This window comes from Neolamprologus multifasciatus, chromosome 11 (genome assembly GCF_963576455.1).
Source record: "Neolamprologus multifasciatus chromosome 11, fNeoMul1.2, whole genome shotgun sequence".
In the NCBI taxonomy this organism is placed as follows: domain Eukaryota; kingdom Metazoa; phylum Chordata; class Actinopteri; order Cichliformes; family Cichlidae; genus Neolamprologus; species Neolamprologus multifasciatus.
Window position 1 is genome coordinate 24,649,328 of NC_140449.1, and position 26,948 is coordinate 24,676,275.

At 41.2% G+C, this 26,948-nt stretch overlaps 1 protein-coding gene across 4 annotated transcripts in view; it reads right to left on the minus strand.

Moving 5' to 3' along the window:
* cadm4 (cell adhesion molecule 4) overlaps positions 1–26,948 on the minus strand; it is a 159,106-nt gene that overhangs the window by 30,386 nt on the left and 101,772 nt on the right. The window contains exons 1-2 of one of the 4 annotated variants that reach the window (XM_085178779.1): positions 12,263–26,887; positions 4,957–5,103 (exon numbers count right to left, since the gene is read on the minus strand). In XM_085178779.1, the coding sequence (XP_085034905.1) occupies positions 4,957–5,103; positions 12,263–12,359 (244 nt within the window). In that variant the 5' untranslated portion in view covers positions 12,360–26,887. Of the gene's footprint in view, positions 1–4,956; positions 5,104–12,262; positions 26,891–26,948 lie in introns of those variants that run through there. The other 3 variants (XM_085178781.1, XM_085178780.1, XM_085178782.1) reach the window with 3 other exon arrangements.

Here is a 26,948-nt window from a genome sequence, read left to right on the forward strand (position 1 = left end):
GACATGGCGAACAACATAACAACCTGCTTATTTGCGTCAGTCTTATCTAACCTTGATGCAAGGTTTGGGGTAACTTTCTGTTATTTTTTTGGAGGGAGGGGTCAGCACAGACAAAGGACATTACTTTTGCTCAAGAAATAACCATCAGTTCAGGAACTCTACACGTATCTTCTATGTGGGCAGAGATTCAGAGGTCTTGAGACAGGCTAGGATGAACCTGTACAGCAATGCAAAATAAAAGCAATTAGGACGAGTAGTTGGAAGGCCATTGAGGCAGCCTGTTACTGACCAAGCAAGAACAGGTTGCTGGAACTGCATGTATTTTTATTACAGCTAAGATTAAAATTATAGGTCCAAAGTTACAGGTTGGGGTGGACTTCTGACATGACTCTAGTTGAATCAAATTGGCCAAGTCTGGTTGAAAGTACTTTGCAAATAACACGATTTGCTTTTTTTTGTGCATCTTTGAAAATTCAGTGCATTTACATTTTGTTTGCAGTATTTTGAAAGTATCTATCAAACAGCACAAGAAAGCTGAAGGCTGCTTCAATAGAGGTACATGACATTTTGATCATTGGAATCAGTTGCTTCGTGGCCTCATGATCGTTTGCGCTGTAATAGCAAACAGTCAGTTATATCTCACCAACTCTGAAACAAGAGTCTTCACCCTCTGTTTGCGATGTCACTCCCATGAACAGCTTTGCAGAGGAAAAAAATGACAAAAGATGGGAGAAACTGTGGCTGCGACAGCACCCCTGTTGATTTGCCGCTCTGGAATTGATAGTGCTGTTAAATCCAAAGCTTGGTTTGATATAGAAAAGTTCATAAACAGTTTTGCAAAGTCAGTCTCGGTGGAGCAGCTCCAGGCTGCACATTGATACAACATAACAGATGTCTTGGTTCACTCATTTCCAGCTTAGAGGGAGAGTGTCGTTCATTTCCCCAAGCAATGATTGGACTTTGGTTAACTAGAATGCATTTGTTCGCTCTCTTTTTAAGTGCATGCTTTTTCCTCTCTAAGCCCATGCTTAATTAGCGTCTGGCATTTTTATTGTTTGTCTTATTAGATTTTAATCATTATTGTTTTTACTTTCTCTGAAGAACTGAAACACGCTATTTATTTCATTTTTGGAAAGATATTAAATTCAGAGGCACAAACTTTTGAGTCAGAGATACGTGCTGAATACTACAGTTGCGTATAACATACTGTGTAGGTCAAACAATAGAAAATAACAAAAGGCATTAAAGGCAACAATTTTGAAGCCAATCCCGAATCTCAGACCAATAAGCTACAATTACTAACCATATAATCCAAAAAAGGAGAAAAATAAGAAAGGACAGTGACATGAGGGATGAGGAGTAATGAAGATGTAACAACTTTCCCTTTGTTAGCAAAGAAAGAGTACAATCAATAGGGAGAAAAATGCTGATAATGACAAATAACACCAATAACAGTCTGTGGTTGACAGTAGTTTCATGTCCATAGATTCTCATAAATACCTTTGAGACTCACTTTGTATTGACTTGGCTGTGAAACCTCCCTCATGTTCCATCTCTATTTTATTCTGTCCCTCTCTTCTTTCCTTTGTGTTGGATTTGGCCTGGCCATCTCGCAGGACAATTTACAACACAGAACAGACACTACGGTATAGATATTAGCTTTGCGGGAGTGTGTGCATGCTTGTGTGTGTGTGTGAGTGTGTGAGCGAGAGAGAGCAAATAGGGATGTAGAAAAACGAGAAAAATAGACTACATAATGCAGCAGGCAGAGAAAAATAAGATAAAGACAGAAATCCACAGGAGACTAAGAGAGCAGCCTGGGGCAATGGAGTTGGTCCACTTTTCTTGGAGGTACACCACACTAATCTGTCCACCCCACCCCTAAAATTTCCCCTCCATCGGATGGCAATGAGAGCATTGTTAGAGAGCCATTCCCTGCAGACAGGTAAATCTTTTTCCCCCTCTCTGCACTAAATGGCAACTAAATGTCAGACTTCTGTTCAAGTCCAAGTTCACCATGATTGTCCTATCTCATTTGCATGCTGTGGAGAGTTGGCAATAAGATGAGAATGAGAGATATGGACCACTACGGAGAAAGGGTCCATTTAGTTAGTTCTACTGCTCTATTATAGCTCTCTGTCCCCACAATCCCATAAAAAACAACCCTGACTAGTTGCTCACTAGCAAAACAGGCAGTCTAATTCACTGCACTTAGTGCAGCAGCTCTGTTTGGGCGGCTAGTGTGGAATACATCAGCAGAGAAAGGTCTTAGTTTCTTAGCCTGTAATCTGGGTGGCAGATGGGCAATAGAGTGGAAGTGATGGAAGAAATGGTGGAGGTGGCGAGAGCCAGAGTGAGGTGCAATTTACACTCCCAGAAAATGTCCACAATGAGGCTTTTTTTGTTCTTACAGGAGCCAAATTAGTTATGGGAAGCCATCAATGCTTTATAGCTTTGCTAGACTTTGGAGCACTTCCTAATGCTGTGTCTTTCTTCAGCAACTGATCCTCCCTTTCCTTATTCTCTCTGTGGCTGTGTTTTTCTTAACCCTCAGCACCTTTTCTCATTTCCCTCACTCTTTTCTTTCTTTCTCATTTTCTCTTTCATTTGAGCCTTCAAACCGCTTCTTCTTCCTCGTTTTGATTAGGCCTCATCATGCTTTCCAAAGGGTGCAAGTCCAAGCCTCGTGGGAGAGCAGACGGAGCGACTCTGTTTAAATACTTAATGGAACTTACCGGCAGCGTGCTGATCTGATAGAATTTGGGGGACAAGGTTTCCCAAAGCAGCAACCTCAACTACCCAATTACGTCCGCTCCGTGATCGAGGTGACTAACAAGTGAAGGCTAAGTGTGTGGAACAAAAGCACTGGAGTGCTGCACCTGTGAACAGTGAAACTACGCCTGCAACTGTTTTTTGTTTTTACTGATTTTTCTCTCATCTTTGCATTCTGTTCAGAAAACTTTCATTGACTGCTATTTTGCAGACTGTTCCTGTGGGGAGTGTGGGAGTGTTGATTGCCGGATCAATGTAATTACAAGAACTGCAGGTTTTAATGATTAGAAAGTTGAAAACGTGTTCAAGTGCAGATTTTCACATATATAAATATCACAAAAGATGATTGCAATTACAACTTTGAGGTATAAGAGTCTCCTTTTTACTGTGGTCAAAAGCAAAAGGTTTTAAAAAGTCTGAGCATTGCACCTTGTACCAACTCACCAAGAAAATCAGCTCTTGATCTATTGGCCGTTCATTATTTTGACATTAAGCTCCTTTTAGCATTTTACAATGTCTACCTACTTACTGCACACTGAAAAACAAACTATTAAATCTTTAAAGCTGCATTAAAACTGCCAGTGGCATGAAAATAACTATTAGGACCTTAGACTGTCTAATGCACAAACGCAATGTTTTGTAAAAGTCAAATTTTAAGATGCTCAGATAAGAATTCAGAATTATTGACTTAGCGAGAGTTGCAGATTGGAATTAAAATGTTAATGTGTACGATACTCAGGAGCTCAGAAACAGTCATCAAGAGCAGCTTGAATGAAGTTAGCTCAGCAAACAGATTATCTGTCTTATCACCTGTCACGCAATTACAGCGGCGAAAAAATCCTTTTCCAAATAACAAGTAATCAAAACAAATTTCTTGGAGTAGCTAGGCACTAGAGAGACGAGTGTTCTGCCACTTGAAGGAAAGAATTGGATCTTGGTATGTAGATCTTCTAAGGTAGACACTGTTGAGAAGTTTTCACAACAGAAAGCTCCTTGGATGAAAGATGAGCAAGCGATTTTGCTAAGGGATTTGGGGATTTCTAGTTGGCTGCTCTTCCAAACAGATAGAGATGATTTTTACGCTTGTTGCAGACTGTGCTTTTGATGTGATTTTGGCGGGGGAAGACTCCTGTGCAAAACAATATCATGTATGCTCAAAACCAAGCATCTGTGAACACATTTGTGCTGGCCCTTCGTTACTGAGAGATTGCAGCAGCTAGCTGATTAGCTGGTTAATAGGATTTTGTTTTCAAAGTTTGTTTGGTTTTAATATTAAATCCAGCTCACTAAATAAGGGAGTTAAACAGATATTTTCCTCTTTACTGATCAGTGTCTATGTTTTTTGTGCTTGTTTTTTTTCTCCTTTGAGAACTTGTTTGCGTTTGACTTGAAGGAAAGGGGCTCAGCTCGGAGGAGACCAGGCTACTGGTGTCTTATATGCCTGAACTAAGCACATACACCATCCTCCCCTTTACTGTGAACATTTACAAGCCACAGTATTAAACTGTAGCCTTAAGCCCAAACTAATGTCTTATCACATAGATTATGTAGTGCATAAATAACACATTTTTTGGTTCAATTAAGCTGCTACACACAAAATTCAAAGCAATGTTTAATATCCTTGATCGCTGTTCTTTTGCTCAGAGGTTTCCTAGCAGCATTTCTGCTGCAAATCTGGCTAAGGTAGCAACTTCTGCCCTTAATTAGTAAGAAAAAAAAACAGGTAGAGTTTGCCTACCCCGAGGCCCTCAGTGAATTCTGCCTTCATTAAAATATTGGTTACAATGATAATTTGCCATAAAGCTGTATTTAAAAAAAACATGTGATTGTCAAGGCCATGCTCTAATGAGGACTTTAATAAGTTCTGATCTCATCACTGGGGTTAACAACGGATTATGCAGAAAGCTTCGAACTGTGCTTTTAAAACAGATAAGTAGTCACACTGTTAGGGCACACAGTAAACCCATCTCCTAATTTCACGTGGTGGTTAGCTGACTTTCTAATGTGAAATCACTTCAAAGGGAAAATGAGGACATTTGCAAGAAGAAAAATGTAAAGTGAAAGTGTTGGTGAGTCACTGCTAATGTGTTTAAAAGGCTCGCTTTAAATGTCACCAAAGGCAAATACATAGACAAGGATAAATTAGGTTTGTCTGCAGAGACCAGCGTGCACGCAGATACACACCTCGCGTGCCGTTGAAGAAGAGAGTCTGGCGGCGGGGATTCTGGATGACCACGATTGATCCATCGTAGTTCTGCAGGCGGCAGGAGATCTGAGCCGTACCCCCCTCCAAGACTGTTACATTCTCTGCTTGCACTGCCTGACAATGGGCTGAGGGAGATAAAGAGAGACGTAAACATAGTGATACAGAGGTTGGACAATCCAGAAGAAAGAAGGGGAAAAGTAAAGAAAACAGATTGAGGGAATAGAGAGAGTTGTTCAATTCTCTTGAGGTTGAATCTTATAAAATATAGTACTTAAAGGATGATTCATTTACTTGCTATTCATCACACAGACACAATGATGAAAGAAATGTTGAAGAGGAGGGAAAAAAGAGAAAGAGATAAAGTGATAAAGCGATTGAGAGCAAAAGAGAAGCCACCGAAGGACTCAACAGGTAAAAGAAGGTTCTCGAGCACTGCATTCATACGATAATAAGATGGATGATTATAATTACTGCTATTTGTTTCTTTACATGCACAAACACACACATACAACATTGCTTTGGGCTAGTCTAACACAATGCATCAACAAACACATTTGAACAGATAACACTTAAATCTTTAAGTGGCTGTTTGTCTCTTGGGCTTTAAATACATGCTTGAATGGCCATGCATAAGCACAAACCTGGTGGCATACAGCCAAACACATGTGCACATAACTCAATTTCATTCAAACAGATGACCACACTGCTGCCCTCTCACTACTTGTGTGTATATGAACAGTTTAAGTTGCAGCAGCATTACTGTACAAGTCTGTAATTGGCCAAAGTGCCGAGCTATGAAACCAAGATGGGAGCTTTAATTGGACTTCACACATTCTTAATGCCATTTCTCTACCAGGTGCATTCTAAACCCACTGATTACACTCCATTATCCAAATGAAATGGTTCTCATAGGGACACTTTCATGTACACGTGGTTGGAAAAGTACGCAATAACAAATGAGCACAGACACACACAGAAGCACGTGTGTACGGAAAGTGATTTTCACAGTCCCAAAAACTGTCTTACATAGTCTTTCAAACAAACTTGTCTGGGTCCTCCAACTCAATATTTTTAGACAAGGGGGCTGAGCAATAGCAGGGAGCCTCTTTGATGTTGCTGACAGCTCAAGAGTCAGTAATGAGGAGGTTGATTAAGCTCTGATTGTTGCACCCTCCATGTTTGTGGGTCAGGCTGTTGACACGACTCGGCTGAGTCACACCTCCCGCTGAGCACAATGGACACTGAGAGCCGTCGTTTGAATTCAAATGATTTGCGGAGCAATTAGTCATATGGTTCCAGCCAGGAGTGGAATGTGATTGCCTTGAAGAGAGTACCAGCTTGCTGGGCCTCCAAAACTAGTATTTATCAATTTGCATCTCCATTTGCATTTCCTCTCTCCCTGGCAATGTGTTGGCTGCAGGGAGGATTTAGAGGAAGAACGACACCAATATTGAAACACAGTGATGAAGCAGGCAATGAGAAGAACTGATAAAGATGGCAGTACTATATATATTTCACTGCTGTGTCTAGCAGTGTCTCTGAGCGTTGTAAAACACCTTCAGAAAGAAAGAAATGTTGTGAGACAAACAGATGGCAGCTGCTGTACTAAGAGTTGCTGACTTGACTGCTTTGGGCCAAAATAAATGTCTATATCGGCAACAGAGTGTGTGTCCTGAGCAGGTTTTGCATGCATGTCTGTGTGTGCACTGAGTGTGCACATGCAGGTGTTAACATACTGCAATTAAGCTACTTTGACATCATCTGATCCCTGGAACTTCATCCAAATCTAATCCCCCTTTGATTATAATCTTTTTTAATGAAATACTCAAAGCCTACATATTCATCACGTCAGGGGAAACACAGAGACACAGTGGATATTGAACCGAAGTCAGAAAGAAACCAAGGGGGAATAAAGACAAAGGAGACTCTAATACTTTATGGAATGGAGAAAAAAATCTTGACAATTACCACTAATTGTAGTCATTATTGCTCTCATTCTCTGCATCAATATTGTGATTCATATCGGGGGCCATCAGGGCCTGCCACTGCCATCCCAATTATTTTTCTAATGGCTGTTATTACTCATCACCATAGAAACTGGGCTTGGCCACCATTGTCTTAAACAGATGTAATTGCAAAAGCGCTGCTGCGCATCCTGACAAAAACAGTGCAGGGTCTGCGCGTGACTAGTGACCCATCGGAACCGACAGTAAGCGTGCCCTTAAGAGCAAGACAGAAAGTGGTCAAAAGTTTGCTTCTGGGTTGAGGCCAGAGAAACTAATTAGCTGTCCATTTGTACACCCACTTCTCTTGACAGCTGTCACCTCTTCAAAGAAAATTAGCTGTGGTGGGATGGCAGTAAAGCACAAAGAAAAGCGGGAAAGAAAAATAAAAATTAAAACTCATTAGTGGCTTATGCATCAGTGACGACTGACATCCGCAGTTGCTTTCTGAGAGATGCCACCCAGAAACACCTGCTGCATGCTGGTGTATGATCAATCTTAGCAAAGAGAACGAAAGAGCAGAGGGATATAGAGATGACGGGGAATGAGGGCTCTAACCAGGAAATGATAGCAGGGAGTTAGGAAGTGATGGTTCGGGTATAATAATGCAGCTGGTGGGGGCTGGACGAAATATGCGAGAGATGACGCATATTCTTCAACTCCCGCTCGTAACGCAGCTGGGTACAGCACTTTAGTTTGACTGTAGGTTTTATAGGCTGCCATTCACATCAAGGCCATGAGCCTGTGCCTCTGATCACCAGCATGGTACAATCCACAGAGGGAATGAGAAGGAGGGGGAGGGAATCAACCTCTGTGACAGAGGTATTAATCTCGGCCCCATTAAAATCTGTGCCCATAATAAAATACTCCACAAGCGTCGACTCGTATTAAGAGAGAATGGCGAGTGCAATCGATATCATGGTAGTGCACTGACGGTTATGGCAGTGGATAAATAAAACTGGATGGGGAGCAAAAACAATCACTTCTCTCTCCAACCAAGCGGGGGCAGTATTTTATAGCAGTGAAATTCCTATCATTTCCCATGCCACTGCCCCCGCTGTCACAGCCCTGGAAAAGAAAATAGAGGCCCTTATTTACTATGGCAGGAGACATCCAAGAAGGGCCATCATTTCAAAATACATAAACAAATAAATAAATAATAGGCAGGCAAATTCATAAGACAAGGGACCCGTCCTAATGGTCCCACAATAGGGTGAGTTATTAGCCAAGGGAGCCGGTGGGTAGTGGGACAGAGTGAGGGGATGAAAGGAGGTGTAGAGAGCTAAAAGAAGGGGATTTGGGAGGCAGCCAGGTGGACTGCTGGCTCACCCTTGGTCACGGTAAATTCTAGAAACTGTCTCACTGGTGCAGGGTTAGCAGGCTGAATTACGGCCTTGCTGGGTCTCTCTCACTTGGTATCACTCTCCCCTTAACTCACTCTCTCCATGTCTTTGAAGGTGGAGAAAGGTGAAGATTGAACAGAAAGACAAGCCACATAAGAGATGAACTGTCTCCATTTGCCCCAAACAAGCCCTCATGTATCCTTGAAGAAGTGCAGCACTGTCTCCCTATTCATTATCTGTCATTATCTTTCAACTGGACGAGGGCCAAGTGCTTGTGTTTTCTTTGCATGCTGGTCACGGATTTACAAGGGAACTGGTGCTGTAGACTACAATGCATAACCCCTGATGTTGTTACCGCTTTAATTAAAACAATAACAGCAGCTTATAGTTTCCACTCATAAGGGCTCGTCCTTTGGCGACTTCTCCATCACTTCCCATCTGGATGTACATATTTTTATCTTGCGTTATCCCGTGAGTCTGCGAGGCAAGTCGGTTTCTGTGGTATGTATGCAAATGAAGTGTGCAGTGTTTATATGCGTGAGTGTATATTTATGTGCATGTGTGTACGAACACTTGCTCTAGGTTAATCACAGAGTTTTGCAGCGTTCCGACTCTATGAAAAAGCTGACTTTGACGTTCTTCCACTCCAAACCTCCCACTGCAGACCCGCAACTCTCTCCCGTTCCCTCTCCCCTCTTTCTCTTCCCTGTCTAAAATTATCGCTTTATCTCACAGGGAGGCAGAACTCTGCCAATCAAATCCAGTTCCAAGAAAAAAAATTCTCCCTGTACATAAATAATACATAATCCTTTACAAATCTCGCTGTCGTCTCTCTCATTACCTTTGTTCAGTCCCTTTCTGAAGTCCTCTTTTCCCCTCCTAAGCTCACACTTTCTTCTCAGTTTTTGAGTGTACTACCCTGTCCCCGATTTTTTACTTTGTCCACAGCTCATAATTCTCTCCTCCCGCTGTCTTCTTGTCTAATCTCATTCTCACATCTCCCTCTTTCCTCTTTTTATTTAAACCCAGAGTCTCTCCATCCATCTCCTCCCCACCTTTTGCCTTATTTAATCCCTGATTCCTTGTCATTCAGCGTTCCTTCTCCTTTCGGCCCATCTTCTTTCTCCTTCTCATCTCCCTTATCTTTTATTGCATCGTTCATCATGCATCTTCTTCATTAATGCTGTCCTAAAGGTCCCCTTTCCGCTTCTCTCCTGGGCCTCAGGAGAATTTTTGCAACTTTTTTCTCTTTAAATCTTCCCTGTTATCTCTGGTCTCTAAACTCTTTCTCCCTCTCTTTTTTTCTTTCTTCATGTAGTTTTTTTTCCTGGCTTTGCAATAGTTTCATTCTGAACTCCAATATGCTTTCATTCCCCTTGCAATCTCTCTCATTCTTTCTCTTTTTGTGACTCAGTGGGAATCTTTTCCTGCCTCTCTGCTGGTTCCATCTCCACACTCTCCTTCCCTAAATGTGATTTGTTCTGCAGCTCAAGTCTGCAGCATAATCATGCTGTTTTTATAGTGTGCGGGGAGAGGGGAAGAGAAGGAGCAAGGGGAAGACAGAAAAAAGTGAGAGGAGTGAATGGGACAAGAGGGCAAAACAAAAATAAGTGGAGCAAGAGACCGAATGTTTCAGTTTCCCCTCTTTCATCTTCTCTACTTTCTCTTAATTACTTGTCATATAGCTCAGCCCTGTCCCTCTATCCTACCCTCTTTTTTTCTCTGTTTTCTTAATCTCTCTCTCTCTTTCTCTCTCTCCAGCAGAAACTTTAGACCTCATTTCATCCATCAACCAATGGTGTACTATTAGAACTGCACTGCTAATCAGCAAATCAGCATAAAATTGTCTCTTTTCACTCTTGACCTCTCATTAGAAACATTTACTTTCATTTATTTACATATTTCAAATCCCGTTTTTAGCATTCTGATTTTGCTCCCTAGTCACACTGCCTCCATCCTCCATTGCACTGAAATCTTATTATTTTACTGCTCTCATCCCCCTTTTTTCCTCGCACCTCCTCTCCTCCTTTCAACACATTTCTCATTTTGACCTTTGCATCTTTAGGTCTCTCTAGCCCTTTAGCGTATTTCAATCACCTCATCCCTGCCTTGTCCCATACCTTCTTCATTCCTCCCCCACTGAATTGTATCTGTCTGAGCCCTCTCTGCTCCCCTTGTCCACCCATCCCATTACTCTTTTTGCTCCCTTATTCACCTCCTCTTATGCTTCACAAATTACCATCTCTTCCTCTCTTTTCTTTCCCCTCCTTTTCCCCACATTTTCTGACAGCCAAAGCTGGTTAGCTCTATCTACTCTGCAGCGTTTTATGGCCCGAGTCTGTCACAGTCCCAACAACCCTGCAACAATGGCCACTACACATACCCCAACAGCAGCTTAAAGGAAATTTACAAGGCTATTACAACCACGGCAACTACACTGGAGATTCAACACAGCCAAAAGCACTGGTTTTAACACCCCTTCAAAATGTTCCTTTGGCGTGTGTATATTGGGCATATCATATGTGTGAAACTCATGGATGTGTATGTGTGGGAAATAGAATGCAATGATATGTGTATGTATTTAAAATCATGTGTGCGTACTCCTTTGAAATGGCGCATGCGAGAGAGTGTATGTGAATGCTCACTGAAGGCACAACTCGAAACTGCTTTGCTGGCTTGAAATTTAAACCCCGACTGCCAAAAGCTGACTGCCAACACAAAAACTCCTTCTCCATATAGATTATTCCTCACTTGTTACCCCAACCCAAGACCCCCTCTACATTCCATCATAGTACCATCACTATTAATGTCACTTCAAAAGTAATAGAATTTTTAAATGAAGGGAAAAGGATATTGTTTACTAGTGAGTAGCAGGGAAACAACATCTCCTCTGCTTTAAATTCATAATAATAATGACAGGAGGTATTAATAGCACAGCAGCAACTCTACTGCTGATCTCACTCCACTTCATCTACTGCTCTGGTTTGTGTTCAATCAATCATCTCTTGGCTTCAAATCTCGATCTCATGCAACTCTTTTTGAGGTCTTTTAGTGTCTTGTTTCATCTCTGTACCATCCGCTCCATCTCTGTCTTTCTTCCATACACACACAGAGTGCACTGTTCTCCATCTCTGTTTTCCATTTCACTTTTTCTGCCTCTGCGGCTCCCTGCCTCCCTCACATACAGTACAAGTGTCTGTCTGGCCAAATCGTGTTTTCCTTGTGTCAGTCTGGCTCTCTCTCAATATTTGTCTCTTGCACTTCACTCTTGCACAATTCTCTCATACTCTGTGGGTCTAACGGTCTCACATTAGGTTCTTGAACCACACTCTTGCTTTCTCTACTTTTCATTTGCTTTCCTTAAGTCCTTAAGTCATTCCCTAGTCTCTTCATCTCATGGGGATACATGCTTGTCTTCATTTTGTCTCTCTTTAACCTTAGATGTAATTACCAAACTCAAATTAGGCTGAGCAGCAACATAATCAAAAGCACTGAGAAACCCCGACCCGCAAGACCCAAAGGATCCAATGCTAACACCCACACGACACCCTCTCCATGTCCCAGTGGGTCAGAGTTGTTCTGGAAGCACAATGGGGTCGTACACAATATAGCTGCAATGTTGCATCTGATCAGTATAATTACCAGTACACTGAAAAATGATTTCATTGTGTGTTAAATCTTGGAATTTTTAGTTTTTTGCACATTTGGACACCAATTACTTATGACTTATTCTTTTTATACAACATTTGGATGAATATCTGCAGGGAGTTAAAATGTAAATTACACTGATGTATACTGTCTATACTAAGAGTGTTTACACGTGAAAATGAAATGCTTGCTTCCTTGACTTACTTAGCGAATAGCAGTAGAAACAACTGTGCGCATTTCATTTAACCAGTATGTGGGTGTGAGTTCATGTGAATAAGTGCAGGACTTACGAGTGATGCAGAGCAGGACCAGAACTAGGCTGCGCAGAGCAAGAGAGTAAGGAGCAGGAAGGAGGCGGCAGAGGACAGAGCTTCGGACAGGCCTCATTGTGTATTGAGAACTTGTGTTTGTATGTATAAATGCGCGCACGTGTGTGTGTGTGTGGCTGTGACTGTTTGATCAATGGCTCCTTTGTGACCCTGCCTGCACTGCTACTGACAAACCAGTCCACACACACACATATAAGCACTTGGATTTGTTCTCAAAAACAATGCCAACTAATGCACATGCTAACTGTTGTTGTATGAGGACAAACTGTGCTATACAGCATCCAAGCACATGCAAAGAAACTGCCTTAGCAACAAAGCCACACAAGACTGCCTTCTAGCCAGCGTTTGCACGCAACACACAAACGTTTTGCCAGAGCTCAGAGCAATTGTAGAGCAAGCGATTTAGACACTATATCACAATGCACACAGAGAAAAGCTTACAGCAACAACGTTCATTTGTTGACTATAGCTCCTTGTGTTCCTTAGACAGAATTTAGAATGTGCATTGTTTTAATTCCATGTAATGTGAGAGATTTGCTACTGCAAAGTCCTACAGAGGCTCAGTTCAATTTAAAGAAAATGTAATTTTTTATTGTAGCGCTTTAAGTCTCCTGAGACCAAAGTCTGAGATTCTCAAAATCAATAAACTGAGAAAAACAATGCCAAACAGTACCAAACAGACCGTATACTAACAAGAGTATTCAGTAATGGCAGCTATGCAATTAACTTAATGAGGTACAGGTTAATTAATTCTTCAGCTGTATACTACAGCGTCACACTTGGAGCTTATAGCAGGGTCTGAGCAATAATGAGCCACACAGTTAACCACAACAACAAATAGGCAACCTGTCTCCATTGGGTCAAACCACACTTATTTAGGGGAAATAAACCATCATATTACAAAATTTCAGTCAAATAAAACACAAGAAACTGACATCCAAAGCAGGTCTGATTTTCTCTGCTGGTGTTGACAATATTACAACTTTCAAAATAGAACCATCTCCATTGCTATGCCCTTAAGGACAGAAGAATCTAGGGCAACAACGTTCATCCTCAAACAGATTGTATTTTAATGAGTTAGACAAGGTTTTCAGCACTTCTCACCCAACAAATCAGTAGGCAGAGAAGTCAATGTTCCTTAGAGCTAATACCAAACCATCCAGACCTCGTGAGAGACTGAGACACTATCTTACTGCAACTCATCTAGAGATAGCCAAGGTTAAATAAAATCCATTGAGCTCGAGTGCAGCGCTGAAAAGACAGAGTGAAAGTGCTTGCCCTGTGCAGAAGAACGAACTTGCAAAGCACTGAATAAAACTGTTGTAAGATACTTTACATTCAGATGCTACATATTTTGGTATGCTATATTACCCCGGAGACTTGCACGTGATCCTCACAAGAATTCTACCATTATTCGCTTGGATGCTAGAACTTTGCAGATGAGCTATCATGTACACACTGCAGCGCAAATGGACAGAGATTTTACTGATTTTACTTGAATAATCACAGGCTATCGGACAGTTTAATCATGCAGCATCGGCTTTCCTAACGCTTCCTTTCTAACGTGTTCCACTGGCTGCAGTCGGCGCCTGGGTGCACTCCAGTTACACTCTCGCTCAAACACACTGATCTCAAACCCTGCTGTGTTCAAGGTCCAGACACAGTTTCGCTGATTGTCAGGACCTGATGCCTTGTTGGTCTGTGTAAGTGTGTGGCTCTGGTGTGTTTGTGTGTGTGTAGTTGTGAGTGCTTAATGTGTGTGTGTTTGTAGTGTAGAGACAAAGCGCAGCAAGCTGCACCGCACACCTCACTGAGCACTATCTGATGGAATAAAGTGCGGGTGTCATCCTTAGATTACTACACACTGTCTGCTTTCTCTCACTCTCTGTGCTGCTGCAAACACAATGAGCTCTAACGGCGATTGCTCTAACACTCCTGGCAAAGCTGAAAGCGGATCATCGCCAATCTTCCCTACAGCGCTGACTTCATTGGTCAACTGGCTGATGCTGAGAAAATTACTCTGTGTTGGTGTACACCAGCAGCTCGGGTCTGGCAGGTCTAAGGGCCTGGCAGCACTCAGATGGAAACAAAGTCTATCCACTTGTTAAAACTGATCTCAAATTGTGTTGAGTTTATCCATTCTAGCGCCCGTTCTCTGTCCTCTTCTTTTAATCCTCTGGTCCGCAGAAGCTAGTTAGTTCCCACAACTTGTCCTCGTTTTGTTTCTTTCCTGTTGATCTATGAAAACTGTCATAATCCCAGCGTGCTATCACTGCTGATCAAATCCATCTGTCTGTTTTCTGTCGTTCACTTACTTATATAAGCCTGGCCTCCCTCTCCTTGCTTAGACTCTGTGTGCGTGTGTCAGTGTGGGATCAGTGTCTGCATATTTGGCATACTATTTTGTGAAGGTTAGAGATGTCTGTGTGTGGATGGAAGCAGTGACAATGGATGCCTTTCAGGTCAACAAACAGTGGCAGTGTGTGTGCGTGTGTGAACTGTGCTTGACTGTTCAGTGTTGACTGAAGAAGAGTGTACATTTGGTTGACTGTTTAGCCCTTTCACTATCTACTAGCCATTAATTTATCCGTGCAGCCACGAACAGAGGCATCATAGTGCCTCTTTATGTTAAATGGGCGTTTTTTATGGCTGCAGGGATGCACATGGCTGTCTGCTGACAAGAAGTGGGTACGTGTTTTTTGTCTTTGTAATTCAAACTGGATGCGGAGAAAGGAAAAATGAACATGACTATGAGTATATATGAGTTACGCTGATGCGAGTTTGGCCCATCAAAAAGTATCGGCTCTATATTTTTATACTGATGAAACAGAAATCATTGCTAACAGCTAGACCAACCTGACAGTAAATTTTGTTTCACCACATTGTGTATAATGAAATTCCTTTGTTCAAGCTCATGTACTATCATTACTGCTATTGGCAATAAAACCTGCAATACAAAGCCAATAGTGGAAGCTAACTGCAGCAGACTCCGCGTCTTTGACATTCATTGTCCTGTAAAATGCGAAAGGCAACACAGCTTTGCTTTTATAATAGCACCTCTACTTGTTCTTAATCAACTAATCAAAAACTATCAGTCCTAATGTGCCACAAGCTGTATTTACAAACATCTTAATGCATTTAATTTGAAACACGCTGTTCCCTATCATCAAGTCAAATAAAGTCAAATTTATTTATCAAGAGCTTTTATCAAAATAGGGTCATGGCAATGTACTTTATAGATTAACTAAGGACATAATTACAGGCAAAAAGAACACATTGCAAATCATACCCACAACTGGTGAGTATGTGCGTATTTGTTAGTCTGCAAAGTCCCTGTGTGGGCAACCCCCTGATGGGTGTATTTGTTTTTGTCGCAGTGTGTGCGGAAGGAATGGAAGTAATGGCAAATTGTGTCCCCTATCCCCCTTCCTCTTTTTTTCCCTTTCCCCCCCTCTCTCTCATCCAAATCAAATTTTTAATGGGCTTCATTGGTGCCACCGTGGAATAAGTGTTGCCAAAGCACTTAAGGGGCTTAAGTCAGCAGCGTGCTGAAAATATTAAGCACTCAAACAGCCTTACAACTGCATGCTTAAGTATGCCGAGGAGGTCGTGCCAGCATTTAATACCAATGGTATTAAAGCTCTCCGACAAGGGAGAGGAACAGAAATATAGATATATACAGTATGTACAACACCTGGGAACAGATACAGCCTCACCGGAAGAATGGGAAGAGACTATGAAGAGACTGTGAAGACATGAGATGGACAAGTCATGAGGAGACAAGAGGGACGTAAAAGGGGAAAGATTAGCAGTGAGGTGAAGAAAACTGAATTTAATGACAAAGCAGGAAGCAGGTAAGTGAAAAGAAGTGGTGAGAAAAGGGAGGGAGAGAAGGAGAGGAAATAAAAAAAAATCAGTGTAGAGGAGGAGGGATGCAGGGGAATTGTGCCAAGGTGTGGGAGGTAAGGGTTGATGGGATAGCTGTGAACCAGCAGCAGAGGGCTAATGCAGAGATTCTATCGGGAGGCTTATCCGAGATTAAATTTCTCTTTGTCCTTAAGGCGCTTCTTGGGTAAGCGGAAGTGTCGAATTTATTTCTTATGTCTCCCTTGAGGTTGAGGCGAGTGGGTTTGGAACATATGAGTGTATGTGCGCGCCTAAGCACGAGGTGGTGATGTCTTCGTAGAGGTGGAGCATATGTATATGTGTCTATGTAAGCATGAAATTTGTAGATTTATTAACTGTCAAAGTGAGGAGGAGGAGGAGGGGGTGTATTCCTGAAAGGTAAAATAAGTCAAATTAAGATTCAAGTAGGCTGTTAGTGTGGCAACAACTCAGGCACGTGAAGTTGTACGTTAAATTTGCATATTCAGAAACATATGTGAGTTTTCTTTCTTTATAGATTTTGTTTTATGAGCTGCTACAAAGCCCTACACTATGAGAAAATCACAAAAACAAAATGTTATCTGAACTGTCCTGATTGAGTAATATCCTCTGGGTTTTATTCAGTGTATGCAAAAAAAATAAATAAAATAAAATAAAAAAATCAATTTGCAGCTGCTGTTTGAGATACTACAAAATGAATAAGAATTTACAAGGAGAACATCAGAAATTCCGAATTGCAGGTCATGTATCTGATTTTAAAAAAATAAAGAAAAAAAAACTATTTTGACCGAGCTCTGAGTACATTCATATCGGGCCTGACAAGCTCAATCAGCCTCTCCCTGGCCCTCTGCTCTCTTTCTCCTCTCATCTTTCTGATTTCTTGTTTGGTTGACTTGGTGTTAATAGCTACCCTAGAGCCATGCACTAGCTAATCCAGCTGGGTTTGCTCTGAACTCTAATTAGAAAACTCACAGCTCCTCAATCTATTTGACACTATCAGTGACTGCATTTTCTGGAGGCACAGCTCAGGTTACTTCCAGCTCACCTCACACTCCTGGGCAAAGGGATCAATATGGCCCGATCATTGGGGTGGCTTTCGAATGACACCAATAGCCTTTCGTTACACAATTTAGGATTACAAAGTTTTGATTTTCTTTATTTTCACTCTTTGTTGACATTGGTGGCTGGCGAATAAATACAAGTCAATGCTGCTCACAACACGACAGGCTCATAAGAATGCAAAACCGATACTGGGGCTTGAATCACTGGCTGTCTGAAATGACGTAGTTTGCATGGAAATAGGTTATGTGTAAAGACTGCGCATTTTAGTAGATATTTTCTACCTAAAATGATAAATCTCTCTACTTTTAAAAGCATTTATAGAGGCAGTATTCCTTAGGAGCCAATTTCACTGATGTTTCTAAGCACATTTATAGAGGATGCAGCCTATTCAGATACTTCCTACTTGACACATTTGTCTATTCCGAGTAAATAAATAAAACACTGCTTTGACGTAACTTTCTGCTTTGTGTATGTATAGTTAACCCTGAGATTAAACTCACTTTATGGTCGATAACAGTACTGGCAGTCTCTTTTCACTGATTTTATGAGTTGAGGGAAAGACATAACAGGGCTGAGGTAGACATATATAGACATGCTATTGTTATTTCTAGTCCCATTAAGCATTTACAATGCATCAACCGCGCATAAAAAGGGGCAATTTTAGCGTACTTGTTTTCCACCACGGCAAATTTTAAGCCACAACACTCTCAAGTGTCACACTGCAAGGAATGAAGATAAAGAATTGTGTTGATGGCCCGGTGCTATTGTAGTGGAACAAGCCAGCTGAATGTTTTATTAGAAATATGCAGCCTTTGGTTAATTCACTGCAATTTATCTCCACAAAAAACTCTGAATCTGGCATTTTAATTCATATTGTGAAGCTTTGCTTTATCATGATCACTAAAAAAAAATGCATCTTTCCAAGCTTCAAGTTGCACTTGTATCCCAAGGACTGTCCAATCACCATCAGCATTAGGAACTACTGGTCAATAATACAGCTGCTGGTGTGATTTTGGTGCCACAACAAGTAGAGTGTTTTCTTAAGCACGTACCAAATATTTTTGTGAATTCCTGTGAGCACTTTTTGTATGCCAAAAACACCATAAGAAATGCTAAATACCTAGCGACACAGACAAAAACGATGTCTTGATTTTCCTCTTCTGCTTTTCCACAGCCCTGTGTTTTGTTGACTTGAATAGTTTGTCAATGTGTTTTTTTAAGTGACAATTCTTTTCCAAACATTTTTCGAGGAAGCATTCCAAGATGACTCTGTGAAACAAATGATGTGGCACATTAGGATACTCTTAAATGATTTAGACAAAAGCTAGAAAACACCTCTCACATCAAGCACTCACACAAATGCTAAAAACTCACTTCTGTTATGACTCACTTCTCAAGGGGTGTCTATACAATAATAATAATAATAAATGTGTAAAGAAGTGAATGAATTTGCTCTTTCAATTCAAGCACAGGATCAAGTTGAACATCTGAACATCCCCAGAGTAATCAAATGTCTCAGTACAAACAGTATAGTTCTTTCAAGTACTTTTCACATTTTGCAAAGTTACATAGCCTACATGCAAACTTATGCTGCAATAATTAAGTCAATTTATAAAAAGAAGTAAAGAAAATTCACATTTTGAACAAAGCTAAATTGCAAATGCAAAATATTTATATGGCATCATTCAGACCTATACTGTATGTATAAAAATGTCCAGTATCACTCTGTTCCTTCTCCTTATGCCCTATTCATTTTTACATAACAACTAAATGCTGTTTAAAAACTATTTTATGTTTGTTTTAGACACAAAAAGCACACGAGTAAAGGCAGCGTAAAGGCCTTGTTGAAAAAGAATACAAACCTGCTTCAGATCTATTCTCATTCCTGAAAATATTCAGTTAGTAGTATTCAGTTTAGCAAGCGTGCAGCATAGTTAGAGTTTGCAGGTTTGCTGAAGTGAATTTGGCAAAAATTGTGAATACTGGTGTCCAAGTCCTGTGCTTTGGATAAGAAAAACTTTCTTACACTGAGCTGTAAAAGAAAGTTGGCTTTCATCAACTTGAAAGACTGCCAGTAAGCATAATTTCAGCTTCAGTTATTTCTCCTATTAAACATAGCTGGCAAACCAATAATCAGTCCAAATGGTATATTTTAGAAAACCACATTGCATTGTACCAAAGCATCCCAGTATTTGACAAGACTCTGGATGCCAGGAGTTACAGTGCCTGTAAGTACTGTCTGCAAACCCAATGACATTTAGTAAAGATTAGCTTTAGTTGCACACTTGCAAGTTGTTAACCTGGAATCATGCAGGTCATGTAAGAAGAGCCCATAGACCTTGTTAGTGCAGATAAAATATGTAACACTAGCAGTCAGAAAAAAAAGCATGAGAAATCAAGGTAGCTGCGGGGTTTCTCATTTGCTCATATAAAGAGAAGGTGTAGAGCAAAGTGTAAAGCATGTTGACCAGCAAGGTTGGGATCTTTTTAATACAAGCCTGACACTTTCTGTAAATCTCCTCCAGACCCTTGCCATCGTCATGCATGTAAAAAGATACACAGTTTAAGTTTAACAAGTCATTACACGCACATTTTATGCATGGCCACAGGAGCCCTACTGTGGCGCTACAGAATGCTAAGCTCAGTTATCTCTCATTGAGTAAGATAAATGCAAACATTGCTACCTGCCAACTCTAAAACGTACTCTCTGAGCTGTTCTCTGAACAAGTGTCGCTATGAGTCACATGCTACGCTGCTACCTGCTGGGAGTAACACTCATTATCCATGTGGCATTGTACCTCCCAGTGACAGGGTACAACTCCCCGCTCACTGTTTTCTCTGCTGCATTGCATGTGTCAGTCTCTTTTCTTTGTGTCCCCACTGCATGTGCTAACATTTGTGCGTTATGTATTTGGAACCCTCCTTTGTTCCCTGATATGTACATGTGTGACAAATGGCTGTCAGTGACTGCATGCGTATGCACCAGCTCACTATCTTGCCCTTTACCTTGCAGGTATGTTCATATGATGTGTTACTGATGTTCATATCAGCCTGTCAAGGCTGCAGCTTATGATGTTTCATTTTTATTCACTCTGCAGAGGCTTTGTATATTTCAGTGTGAATGTGTAGCTGTAAACAGGGTCTGGTACAGGTTAGCTGTGTGCTGTCGTGGCATAGTGTATGTGATTAGAATTGAGCAGCGATGGGCCAGCTCGCTGGGGAGTGCCCTGCCAACAGCTTTGCCCCCATTCCGCCAATTCACTAACGCCTAACAAAGGGATAATTTCTCCCTTGCATGATATAATCTTTCCTTTCACCCGCTGCCTCAGTGGAACCATTTGTGGCTTTTTTATCACATTTCTCTTTCTATCCCTTCATTTTCTCTGTCTCTCTTACTGTTGTGTCTGTTGCTTTTTCCACCCGCTCCTCACTCGTCTGTCTCTCGCTCCCTCCTTGCTTGCCCTCTCTTCCTCTGTTACGTTTTTCCAATCCTTTTCTTGCTCGACTCTTCTCTCACTATGACCTTACAGCAGGTCTTTGCACTGGAGTCACTCTTACTCTTTCCCCCTTTCGCTCTCTCTCCCTCTTTCTCTTCGTCTCTCTGGAGGAAAATCACAAACTCATCAGTTTGCCGGCTCTGTTCCTGACGAGCAGGCTCGCAAGGAGAATATTAACGAAGCTCTGCAGCCAATTAACACCTAAAGCACATAACAACCTTTTATGCCAGCAGATGCACATGCACGCGTGCACACACAAACACATATATTCACGATGCAAGAAGCACACAGTGCCGCATGCAAACAGTAGCAAGAAAATGCATACCCTGGATGCCACACACAATCCTGCCTAAATACAATCATTGCTACCTAAGAGGTGCACACAAACACAAAATCAAACCAAGACTTCAAGTCAAAGATACACATGCTCATGCACGCAAACATGCAAGACACTAATAGATTGCGCTGATGAGCGTGGATGTAGACGGAGAGAGACATTTATAGCAGCAAGGGTGAGTGATGCAGTCAGAAAGGATATACAAAAACAAAAAGAGAGGGGAAAGAAAGCAGAGAGGGAAATGTGTGTGAGGGAGGAGAAAGACAGAACTGTGGAGTGTGAAAAGAAGGCATGAAAAAAAGAGGGAAAAATCAGTCATAGAAGGTTAACGTGGCTTGGCTGCTCCTGACATAGTTCATTTGAAGGGTTTAATATTGGGTTGGTGCACAACGCGATGCATAAAACATGGTAGTAGAAGGGGCATTAGCAGTGAACCTTTGCACACACACACAGACTTTCGGACACATGTGGGGCAGTATCCTCGTATGCATAAAACATGGTGAGAGACAGTGGGAGCAGGGGGCGTGAGGGAGATAGGAAGAACAAGTGCGAATGGACAAAAAGCGTATGTTAATGACCCGGATAACGAAAGGCGGCCGCGAGGGGTGGAGAGTCAGGGGGAGAGTGAGAGAGGGCTGAGAGTGAGTTTGATAAAAGTAATGGTGAAGGGAATGTGAGAGCGAGAGAGAGAGACTTTCCTCACGGCCTGCTGCTTTTGGATCGAACAGCGTGCAAATGAAAAATGGAGATGAAATAATTAGACAGGCTGACTAGAAGCGCTCATCTAAATATGTAAATGCACTTAATTTTACTTTGATTTGCTCTAGTGCTTCCCTATCACTCTCCCACTTTCTTCTTTCCATTCTTTCCCCGTCATCCATTTTCATTCCACTCCTTCATGATTTTGCATCTTCTTTCCCAGCCTCTCTCTGTCTTTCTGTAATGTTTCCTCTTCTTCCTGGTTTTTCCTTCTTCTCTGTTTTATCTCCCTGCATTAAAGTTATAATATATACAAGTACACACACTGAATCATTCACAGTTTTAGGAACTTTCGGCGTTGTATTTGTCAGCAAAATTGTCTTTAATTAGTTAATTTATGCCTCTATGCTTCTTTGATGGGGTGTGGATGTGTGTGCATGCTTGTACTTGCAGCATGTTTAATTGTGTCCAAGCATCACTCCTCCAGGGCCATGTTGATATTCCGGATTTTAAGTTTAAAAATTTTCAGTTCCGATGGATGCACATTTGCCTCTGTCTGGGTTCCCTGTTTGAACTCGGATTTCATCCAGTCCCAGTGTATAATTGTGCTACCTCCAAAATTGAAGTTCTGTCTGACTACAACTTCAGCCAGGAGTGTACTGTTTCACAGTTGCTCAGGAGAGAAGGGATGATTACAGAGATTAACTCCTTCAGCTTACAATATGGGTGAGTATCATGTTAAGTCAAACCTGAGTGTCTGTATTACAGGAGATTTAAGTCACAATATGGGAGTCAAACGAGCAGCCTAAGAGGCAGATTGCATTTCATTATATCTATTGTATGTTGTTTTGAACCTTCTTTTAAAGCTAGCTATGCAGTTCACATCTGTGTTTTTTGAAGTCCAATAAATACGGCAACATTTCACAGATGCTGTTATAATTAAATACATTGTGCATAATTTCCAATTTGCTTGTAAACAAAAACGTATAAAAAAAACACAGTAGAATGAAAAAAATCGTCTTTCCTTTCGTATTTGCCAAGAAGTCTAATAATTGCCTTTTTATGTGTATTTTGACTGAGCGCGTTATTAAATTAGCATACGCTGCTTTTGTGCTGTCACTTGTATTTGCTGAAGTTTGTCTTGAAACAAAGATCTCAAATTAAATGAGACCATGGTACCTGAAAGAAGAAAGGAAAAATTAAAATGTGAACGAGTTTGTATGTGTGTGTATCTGATGTGTGGATTAAAGATGATAAGAGTCACTACGGAAAAAGCCAGCTGTCCTTCTTAATGACAATCTGTCAGAGCTCTGTCCCAAGTACTCCTCCTCCTTCATCACTCTGTAGTGTATTCCTCCAACCCCTTTCCTCTCCTCTTTGAGCAGGCTTGTACCAAACATCCCTCACTGGGACACTCACTTACTGTTCCTACAAGGTGACTCTGACAGCAGTCCTTCTGGTTTCACTTCTAAGAGTTTCCTTCACATTTCTCTCTCTCATACTAATTTCTTGTTTTTAATGACGTGTCCTTTTTTGGCACACTTTTCAAAGTTAGAAAAATAGCATTTGTCATGTTGTAAGATTTGATTTCTGCAAATCAGAATATCTGGTTTGATCTATTATACATAGTGTACGTGTTATAAACAATTACTGTTGCTGCCACACTGTTGTTTTATAAAGACTTTTTATGTTTTTGAGAGCCTAAAAATATGTTTAAATGCAGAAAATGCTCTCATTGAATTGCTGACTGACTCAGTCAATGACTCAGTCACACACAAGCAAAAATAGGATGCCAACCTCCTTCTGAATGGGGAAAATTGATGGCTCCCTAGTCATTGCACTGAATTCTTTTGCAATTATTAAATGATTGCAACTAGTTAGCAGCCTCAACTTTTGGGACCCCCAGAAGTGCAACACTCTGAGCCTCTGGGTGATCTGTGCTCAAGGTGACTGCACAGGTCACCTGCTGGGAATCAATAGTCTCCAAACAGGTCCGACTCAGACAGACTGGCAGAAGTTTGATTCTAATTTATAAATACAGACAGATTGCCCACACATTGCAATCAGTCTGAGTTAGTCTGCGCCAATAAACGTAACTCATCCACAACCCGTCCTTCTGCAACAGGGGGACTCAACTCATCTCGTTGCCAACTGGCTGTATTTTGGTTATATTCGTATGTAAAAGCAAGTTTTCCCAGCACCTTTGTCATTTTGCAGTTAAATTGCGCCCCTGCAGTAACTATGTCACTATTTGTGGAGAAATTTCTGAATTTCTGTTTGAAATCTATGAGGTTCTGGCTGGACTCTGAATGTGAGTAGTTAATGTGAACTTCTGACTACGTAGATGGCAGCAGATGGCAACAGATTTGTAATTTTCACCAATTTATTACAGTTAATCGCTATATTATCACAAACAGATTAGATTTAATTGCCAACTTGAACCCATTCAATCACAAACTGATAGCAGACTGATAGCAGACTGACTCCCTCTTAATGCAGTTTTATTGCCGTCTTGATGCACCAAAGTCACTTTGAAGATGGCAGCCCACTGCGAGTAGTCACCACTTGGAAACAGCGATTTCAAAGGCAAGTTCATTGTAACTGCTGTTTTCCCTAGAGTGACAGTAACCTAATAGATTTCAACCTGTTTATATGCACTTCATAACTTTTTTTCTGCTTCTTTATTACCTTGAACAGCACTTTGGATTGCTTTTGTATGAGGTTTTACATCCTCCCACATTAAACTACCCACAGTTAAATGACTGTGTCAGACAAATGAAGATCAATGCAGACAAATTACTATCTCTCTAATTGTGACACATGACAAGGCTACTAATTGTGTTTTAAGAGCCAATGGTTGATAAATGGATTATAGTAATGATTACTGATGTAAAAATAAAGTATGATTTATTGGAACAGAAATTTATGATGTTTCGACAGACTATAACTTCTTTTTCATTTGCCCATCCACTGTCTGTCTATCTGTCACAGCTGACTCCAGTATAAAACTTGAACGGCCTTGTGGTTTTGGGTGTTTTTTTGCTTGCTAATATTTTCATGTTTTTGTTTTCTTTTGATGAGAAAATATGGATGTCATTCTTGGTATATTTTTCTTTCTTTTTTTGCTGACATCAGATATCTAAAAGCATAAACTTCATTTTTCTCTTCTCTGTCCCTCCCTCACTAACACTTCACACACTGCCCACGTGCATCTGCGCTGCGTTAAACAGCCAGTTGGCAAGTTCAACAGTACCTATCACTGCCTCCACACAAGTGACCCTGACACAGCACTGTTTATTCATCACACCCTATTCTTCTATTCTGCTCTCTTCTTCACGTCCTTCAGCTCCAACTGCCCTCAGGCTCTGTTTATTCATTTATAACTCGCCACTGCTGTTTTTACCTACATAATGAGCTTTATTGCTGTCTTGCAGCCAACTGAGCAGTGAACATACATCTGCAAAAATCTGCACACACCACACACAGATCAACGTCACTGTGAACTATTAAGTAGACATATTTAAAGTTTATTAATCATACTTTTAATATGCAGAGAGGGCCATAGTAACACCCACACACATACTCACACACTTGCAAAACTTAAAAAGCCTCTCCAATATGCTAATTGTTTTCAAGCTGGACTGCTGACTGATTATTATCAGTTTCAGTTAAAAAAAGGAAATTAATGGAAAGAAATCTGTTAAATTTCCACTTCACCCTCTCTTTCATAAGGGCTGTCAATCACAGACGATGCTTAGTGACTCACAGCTGGGGCTAAGGAGAGCAAAAGCTAGCTCATCTTCTATCTTTCTTACAGTGGAGTGGAACAAGAAAATATATCAGTTCATCTTAAGGGCTTTCTTTCCCTCATTTATTGTGCAGAGGGCTGCGAGATGCTGTTTGTCTTCAGCAATCAAATACCTGTTCACGGTCTTTCAGTGAGACGATCGCACCTGTCAGAATACAGGGCACAGTGAATTCAGGACACAAACGTGCACTTCCTTCATTTACTCCTGGACTACTCAAAGTGGATGGAAAATCTGCCAAGGCTCAGCAGAGGGATCCATTAAATCGGCAGCTCGCAGCAATTAAGCAGACTAAATTTTATATACCTCTCGCCTCGTTTAAAAAAATTCAGGATTTCACTTTTAATTCAGCTTGATCAACATCACGCTTGGTTACCTAGCTCAAGGGGACTTGGGGGATTTGAGGCTATTAAAGACTAACCACAGCAGCAGAACAAGAATTAGAGCCCGACTAGTATTACCAACACTTGTAGAACTGCCACTATCAGGCTGGGTTTTATTTGTAAGGCCCCAGTACACCTGTTGATAATTCTAATGAAGAGAATAACACCCCCAGCAGGGGACTAAATTAAGCTGCAGCAGTCACAAACAGGCCTAATAAGGCTCTACGTGGGGCCTGCGCAACAATACATGCATTCTAAGCTGGGTGTTTGTGTGTGAAAGCATAACAGATGGAAGCCTTAGAGTTATGCCAAATGACCCTTCATAACTGAAAGCATGTTTGTATATTTATTCTATGTGCGTCCTTTCTAGCCAGCACACATTAAGGCTCACACACACGCACAGTTTTATGATTGCTATGGCTCTGGCAGCAGCTCTCCTTTAAATTCTTTTTAGACTTTAAATGAGGACTTAAGCCCATGGTTTGGTAATGACAGTTATTACACTCCTCTGCCTGCAGGAGGCTATCACACACACATAACCACACACACATACACTCACACATAGGGATGGGTACCGGTGTCCGGTGCCATGATGGCACCGGTTCTGACATAAACGGTAGTAACCAGACCGAAAAGCAGCGCACATTTCGGTGCTTTATTTCGGTGCTTTTTTTTCCTGAGATGTGATACACTTCGAATTGTAGCCAATCATTTTACGTTTCCGGGGATAGTAGGCGGGTCCAGGTACGTACGTTCTTTTAGAGCAGAGCTACAGATTAAAAATGTCCAAGACGAAGCGGTCAAAAGTCTGGCTGTACTTCACAGCAAAAGATGCAAACTCAGCAGCCTGCAACAAGTGCTTTAAGCTGATACTGTGGAAAGGAGGTAACACCTGAAATCCGATGAAACACCTGGCGACGCATAGCGTCTTTTTTTAAAAGCCAAGAAATGCGGCGTATTTGATAGCTTGCTGCGAGA